This window comes from Bubalus kerabau, chromosome 3 (assembly GCF_029407905.1).
Source record: "Bubalus kerabau isolate K-KA32 ecotype Philippines breed swamp buffalo chromosome 3, PCC_UOA_SB_1v2, whole genome shotgun sequence".
In the NCBI taxonomy this organism is placed as follows: Eukaryota; Metazoa; Chordata; class Mammalia; order Artiodactyla; family Bovidae; genus Bubalus; species Bubalus kerabau.
The window spans coordinates 149,900,380-149,912,203 of NC_073626.1; the positions used below are offsets into that span (position 1 = coordinate 149,900,380).

General features: G+C 46.4%; 1 protein-coding gene across 3 annotated transcripts; it reads right to left on the reverse strand.

The window, feature by feature from the left end:
- Window positions 1-1,243: 1,243 nt before the first annotated feature.
- On the reverse strand, window positions 1,244-10,456 carry METTL21A (methyltransferase 21A, HSPA lysine). 3 transcript variants are annotated; one of them, XM_055573286.1, is made up of 5 exons: window positions 10,393-10,456; window positions 9,957-10,047; window positions 9,354-9,533; window positions 7,809-7,920; window positions 1,244-2,217 (listed from the first exon to the last, which is right to left on the reverse strand). In XM_055573286.1, the coding sequence occupies exons 3-5, from the start codon at window positions 9,498-9,500 to the stop codon at window positions 1,820-1,822; spliced, it is 657 nt and encodes a 218-aa protein (XP_055429261.1). In that variant the 5' UTR covers window positions 9,501-9,533; window positions 9,957-10,047; window positions 10,393-10,456; the 3' UTR covers window positions 1,244-1,819. The 3 variants fall into 3 exon arrangements, with proteins under 3 accessions (XP_055429261.1, XP_055429262.1, XP_055429263.1); XM_055573287.1 differs by having other exon boundaries at window positions 10,383-10,404; XM_055573288.1 differs by lacking the exon at window positions 9,957-10,047 and having other exon boundaries at window positions 10,393-10,453.
- Window positions 10,457-11,824: the final 1,368 nt, after the last annotated feature.

Sequence of the window (11,824 nt, forward strand, 5' to 3'; positions counted from 1 at the left end):
TGAACCCAAAGCCAAAAAAAAAAAAAAATGACTTGATTTTCACCTAGACAGCCGAGCTATTCCCTGGTGAATTTTTCTCACCTTTTCTTCTATTTGTAGGACAAGGGGAAAAAATTACCTTCCACTTCTTCTGATTCTTAATGTTTGACAGAAACGTAAAAGAACCCAACCACAGCTTCACTTGGTAGGGCATCCAAGCACTCTACTGCCCCCACCCCACCCCATCCATACCCAGACATTCTCATAGCTCTCTCCAAAGTCAGGGATGTTCAAGCAAAGGAGCTGAACTCCAATCAATACATTCATTTCTAGTAACAAACCTAGATGGGATTGGCCTTTCATTATAGTGTTGTTAATATTGCAGGGCTTCTATTTTACTTGTTTTTAAAGATGTTCCAGGCCCATGGTACAGTACTGGCATTTTATGGATTCGGTTATCTGTGGACATTTCCATTTCGTGTGCATTTATCAGAACTGTGTTGAACTGGCACATCACAATGCTCAGAACTTTAAATTCACCTTTATTAAAGTAAAACCTCTATCTAAACCTCTATTTAAAATATGATACATCCAAAATAGTCATTAAAAGTTAAGAGGGAGGAGGTCTTGTTTGTAATGTTTTACAAAGAAATCTATCTCTAGTACGAAACATCATACTGAAATTATAATATTCTTGTGGTCTAAATGTTTAAGCTGTTGTTTAAGCTTTTACATTGTGGGGGTAAAAAACAAAAGGCCAGGGTATGTGTGTGACTTCATAAAGTCTATCAAAGGTAATCATAAAACAATGTGGCAATCAATCCAAAGATCAATACCCTCTAACTGTAATATATCTTTTTCATTCAACAAATATTTGGTTATGATATACTAGATACTGGGGAGACCATAATGAAAGAGGCACAAGCGTTCCTGGCCCCCCAAGAACTGTACGATCTTCTGGGGCACACAAACATTGAATAAACAATTACAAGTGCAATGTGGAAGGAGCTGAGACTTGGGGAGTTAACCTCCCATGGACGGATGAGGTCTAAAACTTTTTCTTTTACTGTCATCCTGTGCATCAGGAGGAGGCAGGGAAAGCCTACAAAACAACATTTGAGAAATACAAAAACATTTGAGAAAGGGTCAAGCTGAAGGGAGATACTACAGCTTTTGATTTGAAGAAGATAACCTATTCCCAGCACATAGAGGTCCAAGATTTTAGGAGCTTACCAAAAAGTAACAAATTTTATTTTTATTTACTCTTTTGTTTATATACCTAAATCTGAAATTACACCAAAAATGCATATGAGACCTCAGAAAACTCACATCCTAATCTCTAGTAACCAAAAGTACTTAAGGCCTAAATACATCAGACAAAAGATTTCAATACTATTAACAGATCAGGGAATGTACATTAAACTGCTTGTCTTACACTCAGAAAATTAGAAAACTGGGATAAACATATGTCTTACAATGTGTTTTAAATAATTTGCATCACCTAGCCTCACCAAAACAAGTTCTTTATACCAACCCTTCATCACAGCATCGATGAAAATTGTTTATTGAGAGGCAGCATATGGGATACAAAACAACACAAACCAAAATCTCACACTTTGCTTTAATGTTAATTGAATTTCAGAGTTAGTAAAATATAACTAAAGAAGTCACAGCTACGGGACAAAGTGCTGCTTTGTTTTACAACTGCACATTTGCTTTGTCTTTTGAGAACCTTTGGTTAAACTTGTACAGCGGGCTACTTTACTACATATGATTATATTCCCCATGTAAGACCTTAATTGATGCACTCAGTGACAACATTCTTATAAATTAGAACCAATTATAAGTCCTCTCTCAGGCGTCTCCTCTGTGCTTTGTAAATATGTACGTCTTTTTCAGAATCATGGTGAACCTTACGCACAGTAAATTGCCTCTCCAGCATTGCTAAGAAGTTGTAATCCCGTTCATAGCGAATTCGGCAAGCTAAAAGAACCACAGAGTGGTTGCTACAGAGATGCTCCAATGTTTGAAGAAGATCTGTGAATGTTTCTTCTAAATATATGATATCAGCTCCAAGTATCAGGTCAAATTCTCCAGGTGAAAAACTCCCCAAATTTTGTCCCCAAGTCAGCTCCTTAACAACAGCTTTGGGCTGGATATGGGGTGGTAAATTGGCTTGAACGTTTGATTTAAGAAACTCTAATGCTACTTTTCGATCCGTGATAGTCACGTGAGCACCTAGAATGTGGGACAGAAAGTAATGTGCACATGAGTACAATTAACAAGTAGAGGGGTCAAGTTAAACAGCAGGGTGAGCGATTCTACACACTTCACCTGATACATCAGAACACTGGCCAGAAGCTCCTCCTCTACTGCCTGCAGGTAAACATGAATCTTCAGTTTGCCTCTATGACTTCTCACTGTTTCCAGAAGTTATGCCTCTTAAATACAAAGTCCCCAAGTGATAAGCTAGCTGATGCTTCTGAATTCTGCAGGCAGAAGTGGCCCACCCTCCATAGGTGTCTACCATTACACTTCATTCATTAGGTTACCATCTTCAAGTCAGTAGGCTTCAGGGCAGAATGGAAGCCAAAGATGAAAAATCTGGGCACAAATGATTATGAAGACAGCAAGATACTTTTTTTTAAACACAGAAAGGCTCCTTTCTGGGGCTAAAGCTTTAAAAAGAAGCATGGAGAAGATGAACTGGCTGCTAAGAAATTTCAATCTACCTCTACTTATGCTGTCAGGAAGCAGCCAATCTATATGCAATCATTCAATTTATATATAATTATGGAAAAATGATAAAGTTAAAAATCACAAGATTGTATTACAGTCCTGTAGGTGAAATAATGTTCTCTATGTGCTAAGCTTCTACAAGAAATGTGTAAAATAAAGGAGGCAGTATTGTATTAATCTGTTTCTTGTGGGTTGTTTACAATGAACTAAGAGATTCAACTTTTTGAACCAGTATGGCGGAGAGAAGTCTGAACTGGTAGTTACCCTTCAGGTGAAGCAACTACATAAGGTCAGCCCTGAAACACCTCATCTACATTGCATTAATACTATCACACACATAATCCTGCTTGGTTTTAACCCTGTAAATTCTAAAACATAAACATTACACTTCATTCTTTCATAAATTATTTTTCATCTGCATCCTCCAGTCTGCAATCTTCATGGGCAATCCCCCAGAGGATCCCAGAACAGCTGTTGGCAGCACCATTTCAGTACAGTTTATACTGAAGGTTTCTTATCTTGACATATAACATATTAGAGTATATAATTCAGTTGGACATGTGACTCAGTCCTGAGTGTGATACTGTGAAAATGTGCAAGTTGACAGATGCGTGCACCTATCACTGTTGCTGGACAGAATGCTGCCTGGTGAGTAGAATTCCGTGATACTTTCCATCTCTCCTGGTAACAAGCCTTTCCTGCTTTGACCTAGAACTTCACCGCTGGCTTCCTAACAGTCTACAGAGCACTCTGCTGTCAGCACTGGAGTGATGTGGTTTTCCACACGTCACCTCAGTGTTCACGTTAATAGCTCTTAGATGCAGACCTCCTCGAACACCTGCCCTAGAGGTTTCTGAGGCTACTTCTGACCTGCCACGTGTGCCACAAGTTTCAGCAGAGTCTTACTGTCAGTTGGCCGTTCCCCAAAACGTCCACCAATTCCATAAATATCCAAGTGGCTGCCATCAGCCGCGGGACAAAGACCCCCACCTTCACAGAATCTCCACTTAAGTGAGGAGAGAGGCAGCAAGGGGTGTTTTTAAAAGTAGGATATCCAGTATGTTAGTCGGAGGTATACTCTAAGGAAAAAAATAAAGCAGGAAAGAGAGATATAAAACATCAGGAAGTAAGAGAGTTGGTTTGAAAGGAAAGGCCTCATTGAGAAGGTAACTTAGGTAGGGGAATAACCAAATGCATAGGCACATGTATGGAATCACGATTATAACTATGATTAAAATATGGATGGAGATTCCTTTAAAAAGCTAGTAGTAAAACTACCATATGACCCAGCAATCCCACTACTGGGCATATACCCTGAGGAAACCACAACTGAAAAAGACACATGTCCCCCAGTGTTCATACTAGCACTATTTACAATAGCTTAGGACACAGAAGCAACCTAGATATCCATCCACAGATGAATGGGTAAAGAAGTTGTGGTACATAAATACAATGGAATATTATTCAGCCACAAAAAGGAGCAAATCTGAGTTAGTTCTAGTAAGGTGGATGAATCTAGAGCCTGTTATAAGAGTGAAGTAAGTCAGAAAGAGAGAAAAATATATCGTATATTAACAAATAAATGGAATCTAGAAAAATGGGACTGATGAACTATTTGCAGGGTAGGAACAGAGACTCAGACATGCAGAACAGACTTGTGGTCATAGCTGGGGAAGGACAGGGTGGGATAAGTAGAGAGAGTAGTCCTCAAACATACACATTACCATACGTACTGCCAGTGGGAAGCTGCGGAAAACAGAGGGAGCTCAACCCACTAACCCTAACCCTAACCTAGAGGGGTGGGATGGGGGTGGTGGTGGGAGAGAGGTTCAAGAAGGAAGGGACATACATATATTTATGGCTGATTCACATTGTTGTACGCCAGAAACCAACACATTATAATTACTCTTCAATTAAAAATAAAATTTTAAGAATATGGATGGAGAAAAGGAAAAGAAGGAAACACACCAAGATGCTAATGGTAATTATGTTGTAAAGTCATGAACAACCAGAATCTTTGGTGGGTTTTTCCTTTTTTTCAGACTGCTTCTAGGGCTATTTTTGTAATAGAGTTATATCATTTTTATAACAAACAATAATTTTCCTGATTTTCTAGCTCATCTTTCATTCCAAAGTTCTTTGGGCATCCACTGTGTGCCAGCTGCTGTATTCGCACTAAGGACACGCAGAATGAGACACTGTCCCCCTCCTCGGGAGCCTCAGCTGGCCGGGAGAGACGGACACCTGAAACAACCGCCTGGAGTCAGACGTGGCAGAGCTGGGGGCAGAGGGGACGCTGAGCACTGGGGCGTTAGAGGAACGAGGCCGCAGCTACTGCCGGGGCAGCCACGGGCACGCCGTCTGCCCTTCTGCATTCTGGCCCCTCCCAGAGGCCCCACCTTTTGTGGCAACAACTAACTAGTCCCTCGCTCTGGGATGGTCTTTGAAGAACCTTACCTGGCTTTCCCAAGCCCAAAAATGCAGATTTCCAGATCGGAAACAAATACTCAGAGGGGCTATGAACACTTGCTGAGCATTTACTTTGTGCCAGTCAATGACCTACAGATGTCTACACGTGATCTCATTTGATCCTCGCTGGGCAGTGAATACGGTCATTATCCCCATTTTATTGGGAAACTGAAGTTTAGATTTTCAGCAACTTGCCCAAGGTAACACAGCTGCTGCTGCTGCTGCTGCTAAGTCGCTTCAGTCGTGTCCGACTCTGTGACCCCATAGATGGCAGCACACCAGGCTCCCCGTCCCTGGGATTCTCCAGGCAAGAACACTGGAGTGGGTTGCCATTTCCTTCTCCAATGCATGAAAGTGAAAAGTGAAAGTCAAGTCTCTCAGTCGTGTTCAACTCTTTGCGACCCCATGGACTGCAGCCTACCAGGCTCCTCTGTCCATGGGATTTTCCAGGCAAGAGTACTGGAGTGGGTTGCCATTGGCTTCTCCAGTAACACAGCTAGTAAGAGTTAAAAGAAGTCAGAGGTGGTAGAGTGCTTACTTGAGGCTGGGGGGTGGTGAGGGAGTGGACAGGAGGGCATATTGGGAGTTTGGGATCAGCAGGCGCAAACTATTGTATGTGGGATGAATGGCAGCAAAGTCCTACTGTGTAGCACAGGGAACTGTATTCAGTATGCTGTGACAGAGCAAAATGGAAAATGTATGTATGTATATATATGTCTGGGTCAGTTTGCTGTGCAGCAGAAGTTGGCATGACGTTGGGAATCAACTATGCTTCAGTAAAATTAAATTGAAAAAAAAAAAAGAGGTCAGCGCCTAGTGGGCCTCTAACCCTGTGCACATCACCACACTCTGTCTTGACAGCAGTGAGGAGGCCCTTGTTCTCAGGAAGAGACAGAAGAAACCTCATCTTTCCATCCAGTTAACTTCTCTCACGTCACCAAGACAAGGGTGAGTGTTGCAGAAAGAAAAAAACTCAGGCTGCTGTATCCGACAAGCCTGGTTTGAGTCTCAGCTCAACACTAATCAGGACTTCAAAAAGTGGGTTAGTTTCCCAGAACTTCCAGCTTCACTGGCAAAATGAAAATTTTAAAACATACCTAACATACATAGGGATGATATAAGGTTAATGTGAGGAGAACAAAAGGTGGTATCAGTGAGGGCCTCCCTGGTGACTGAAAGTGCTGTGACATCAGACACGCTTGTGTATTAAGTCGCTTCAGTCATGTCTGACTCTATGCCACCCCGTGGAGCTGAAGCCCATCAGGCCTCTCTGTCCACGGGGTTCTCTAGGCAAGAATACTGGAATGGGTTGCCGTTCCCTTCTCCAAGGGATCTTCCCAACCAAGGGATGAAACCCACATCTCTTGTGTCTCCTGCATTGGCCGGTGGGTTCTTTACCACTGGTGCCACCTGTGATGTCAGACAGATGGACCTAAATCAGCTTCTAGGTACGTAATTCCACCCACCGCCCCTGCCTATGCTCCGCATGGGAAGGCAAAATCTAAACAGAGAAAGTAATACTGAAAAAGATATGTTGCCAGAAAAAGAACAGGACAAAAGTGGGGCTTTAGTGGGTCCTCAAGTACTTGTACGCACATGATGGAATTCTAGATCCTGACCACCCCAGCGTGGTCTGAGGACCAGCAGTTTGGGCATCCCTGTCATCACTTGGGAGCTCATAAGAAATGCAGGCTCTTGGGCCCCACTCCAGACCCAGGGAAGCAGAAACAAGAGCCCCAGCTGACAATACTGAAGTGAGGAATAGTATATATTATATCTTAGAGGCAGGTACCCAGTCATCAAATAGCTTGAACTGCACAAGCCAGAAGTTGTAGAAAAGAATCAAAAAATTTGTCAACAGTCAACTCTTTGTCAAAAAAGAGTCAATGAATTATGAAATAGAAATGAAGGTTAAAAATGCTCTAGGCCTAAATTAATGTCTGTATGCAAAAACACACACACACACACACACACACAAACCTTGACATCAAGTCAGAACTACGTACTGTTTAATAGAGGATGTTAGTTCAAACTGCAGGGGGCCCAGCCCTTCCTAAAAGGAACAAACCACCAAAGATTCCTCAGCAACAAAGGTAAAAGATTTTCTGCTCTCCTTACTTCCTTGGGATAAATCCAAACATAGAGACAGGGATAGTGGTTTAGTTGCTAAGTCATGTCCAGCTCTTGAGACCCCATGACTGTAGCCCGCCAGGCTCCATGGGATTTCCCAGGCAAGAATACTGGAGTGGGTTGCCATTTCCTTCTCCAGGGGAACTTCCCAACCCAGAGATCAAACCTGCTTCCCCTGCATTGCAGGAGGTCGGTACCTAAAACTGTAAAAAAAAAAAATACATGAATTGGATAATTCTCTTTGAATTCAGTCTCCTTAAGATCATCACAGAATTGAAGGGGGCAAAGCATCTCCAATGAGAATATAAATAACAGGATGAGAGAGAGAGAAGGAAAGAGCCTTCCTGGAGTTGTGAACATAGCAGTTGTGGCCCGTGACTCATAAGTACAAGGAGGACAGTAACCCAGTAAGAGGGAAACTAACAATGGGTTTGCATCATGAAAAGGCGACCCTTCCACTCACACGGGAGGGAGCCCTGCGTCACACTCACCCAGCAGGGCAGCCACTATGCCCACCAGCCCTGTGCCAGCACCCAGCTCCACAGCAGAGCAGCCCCTGAGCTCCACAGTGCCCATCTCCAGATATGTGGCAAGAACGACAGCCTGAGTCAAAACACAGTATGACAGTTAAGGTCAACAAGCGCTTCAGGATTTCCAGCAGGCTCCATGCTCCAGGAAGTTACCACACACCCCCTCCCACTGCGAGGCTCAACTCCCAGGTTAACAGCACCCATGCGAACTCAGTGCTGCTGGTAGGGTCACCTGGAGCAAACATGGATACCAAGTCCCACAGCCCAGCTGCCCCCAGCCCCACCGGAGGCCCTTGGGGGGACAGCAGCAGTCAGTGATTCTGTCCACCCAAGACCGGGTCCTGCTGAATCTGGGAAGGTGGTTAACTTCTGTGTCACGGCACTCGGACACTCAAGGTTTACAAACACATTCTGGCAGAGCTGACATAAACAGTCTCTGTGATTTGGCTTAAGGAAAGTCCAGTTCCTAAACTGAGTTCAAATCAGCAAAGCCAAAACCAAAGGGGACAAGCAGAGCCCCACTAAGCCTCTGGAGCTGCACCCCTCTCTCCTGCTTTCCTGAGCCCCTAACACTCATCACCCCTCAGCGACCTGACATCAAGGGGTAAGTTTCAGATGAAGGGTTGGACTTGATATGTGAGTTAGCATTTGCAAACACCTCGAAAAATCAATGTATGCTCTTAACATAATTTTAATTTTTCATGGCCACATACTATTAGTATACTGAGCAATTCCTCTTCTCGTTGAGAATGAAGGAGACTCACCCATTCCTCACTATTCTGTATCTTTACTACTCTCTAAGAAAACTTTTCTTGTAGTTACCTTGGACTAGATTCCTAGAAGTAGTACCACTGGGTTACAGATATATCAATATTTTGTATCCCTGAATGTTTCTGACACCCCTAATACAATGTTAAGATGGTAAAACTGTATCTATGCCAATCCAGCATTCACTGAATCCTGAGTTTCCCACTGAATCCCAGGTGTGGCTAGAGGCTGAGGGCAAGTCTGCCACAAGCAGTTGAAAGAACAGGGCTGGGGAGAGGGAAAAGTAGCAATTACAGTGTCCTTTTTTGATCATGACAACTATAGAAAACTTAAAGAAAATACATGATCCTCCTGTGGGGCTTTGTCAGTTACATTTTCTTTGTGCAATGTTAAACTTAGTGTCCAAAGCAGCTAGGGGCTCCAGTGGCAAGTCATTTAATTTCTCTCAGCTTTCTTTACTCACCCTTAAAATGCAATCTATTTAGTGGGGTGGGGGGCGGACAGGAAAATGATTCTAGTGGGTAGAGGTTTTCTGGGGATGGGGTGTGGTGATGCAATGTTTTAAAACTGAGCATAATGGTACTTGCACCACTTTGTGAATTTACTTAAAAAAAAAAAACTTGAAGTGAAAGGTACAGTATATGAATTACAAGCCAACAAAGCTGTTAACTTTTCAAAAATAAGAGCAGTCTTATCATCAATTGCTGATATTTTCAGAGGCGTCCGGGGCTCACTTACCGCGTCCCAAACCACCGCTGCGACTCCCAGTTGCTTCCAGTCCTGCCGGATCTGTATCGTGTGGTTTGCAAAGGAGAAGGTGGCCAGAGGCTTGTGGAATCTCTGCAGCCCCATCTCCGCGGTCTCCGTATAGGGCACCAGGGCCATCTCGCCCCCGCCCAACTCTCTGTTCTCTCCAAGCTGTAGGGCAAAAGAATCCTGAGTGAGGCTCTAGCCAGAAAATGCATGACCTCTTTAGTAGCTCCAAATGCTCAAAGCCAGTTGTTACAAGTTCAAAAGAAGAAAGAGTTGAGGCGAAGTCTCTAATCCCTTTTGCACGGCCCTCCTGGGAAGTGAGATTTCGCTCTGAATTCACGCCAAAGGTGCTGGATGCCCTATACACTCAACTGTAACCACTCAGTGAATTCGCAGCGCGGTAAGAGTGAGCTAAGTGGAGATGACAGCTCAGGGCGAGGAGAAAGTAGCGCTTTCTAAACCGCCTGGGCCCGCGTGGACTGCGGCTTGCAGCCCGCCGCGGTCGGCGGGGCATCTATTGTTTTGTGTTGGTCTCCCCTCGCTCCCTCTCCCTCGGTGAGTTCAATGGGGCCCACCACGGACTCGAACCTGAACTTCAACCCGGGATTAACGTTGTGATTATCCTGCTTCATGGTACCAGTTGGATATACACGGTCTACGCAGATCCATTTCCTGGAGACTGAAAGTGAAAGACACTGGGGGATTCTGAATCATTTGCGGGGAGCGGGACCCTGGGTCCGGCATGGAGTCGGCCCCCCTCCGCGGCTGGGAGCCCTCCTCGGAGTCGCCCGCCCCCCCAACCCCAAAGAGGGGCGGCGAACAGGGACGCACGTCTTTCCGCCGGGCCCCGGGGCTAAGGGAAGCTGCGGGGTAGGGGCGGGAGCCTGGAGAGGGTCCGCCAGCTCGGCCCGGCCTCACCCCGCCCCGGGAGCGCCGCAACCTCCCCGCCGAGGGCGCAGCTAGCACCCCGGGAGCCCGGCGGGCCACACACTGGGGCCCGCGGCACGGCCTTGCCTCTACTTACGGCTCCGGAGACGGCCTCGCGTGGCGCGCGCGTAGCTTTCCCCGCCCCCAAGGTCGCCGACGGAAATGACCGGCTTTAAAGGGCCAGAGAGCAGGTAGACCGCCGGGCCGGGCGGGGCCGGGCGGCCGGCGCTGGGCCACCCGTTTCCGGTCCCCCGCCTTCCCAGAACAAGCGATCCCCGAGCGCCAGCGACGCGGAGCGGCGGGTGCAGTGTGGGGACCCAGAGCGGGGATGGCCGGGCGGAGGCGGGGGCGGGGCGGGGTTCCCGCTGCGTGTGTCCGCAAGGTATCCGCACCCGCAAGTCAGTTTCTCTGGCCACCGAGGGTGGAGCTCGTGGGGGATCCACGCTCTCTAAATCGGGGCGTTCTTTAACGACCACCGCAGACTCGATCCTGAACTTAAACTGGGCGGGCTCGATCCTAAACTTAAACTGGGCGGACTCGATCCTGAACTTAAACTGGGCATTAACAGTATGATTATCCCGCTTTAGGATACCCTCTGTTATTACTGCCCCACCATCGTCTCCAGTATTAGATACAAATGACATTCGCAAAAAACCAATGAATATCTACAACCTTAATGCCATAATCCGGGACCAAATCAAACATCTGCAGAAAGCCGTGGACCGGTCCTTGCAACTGTCTCGTCAAGGAGCTGCAGCACGGGAGCTGGCCCCCGTGGTCGATAAAGACAAGGAAGCCCTAATGAAAGAGATCCTCAAGTCGCTACTGAGCACCAAACGGGAGCAGATCCGCCACACTGAGGGCGGTGCTGAAAGCCAACAAACAGGTGATCTCATTCTACTGGTGAGCTATGCTAGCCAACACTTTAGTTTATGCCTAAATGTTTTCAGTGTCCACTACCATCCGGATGGGAGAAGGAAATGCCAACTCACTCCAGTATTCTTGCCTGGAGAATTCCATGGACAGAGGAGCCTGCGGGTATAGTCCATGGGGTCACAAAGAGTCGAACATGACTGAGCAACTAACACTACTACACTACTGGATATACACCGCTGGAGATGCGGGGGCGCGGAGGGCGTTGGGTGCCACCGCGGCCGGGGACCGCGAAGCCACCCGCCTGGCGCTGGACAGGCGGTGGTTCCACCTGCCAGTCTCTGTGCTAGTTCTCGCGCTCGCGCTTTTGTGTGTGTGTGTGGTTTTAAAATGTGTGCACTTGCGGGTCAGTTAGCGGGTGTAGGAGAAAATTCGCCCCCAAGAATACTTGGTCACCCATCCACCACCCATCACCCATTCACCGTCTCACCAAGGTGAAGTCCGAATTAGTGAATTCGCGCGCTCCCTGTCTGCGGAGTGCAAAACGCGGGGTTGTTGCTAGCGCGGTCAGCCGGGATCCTGTCTCCTTCCTCCCCCGGCCAAAAGGTCAGCGCACCTGCCCTGGGGGCACCCGTTCTTGAGACAAACTACTCAGA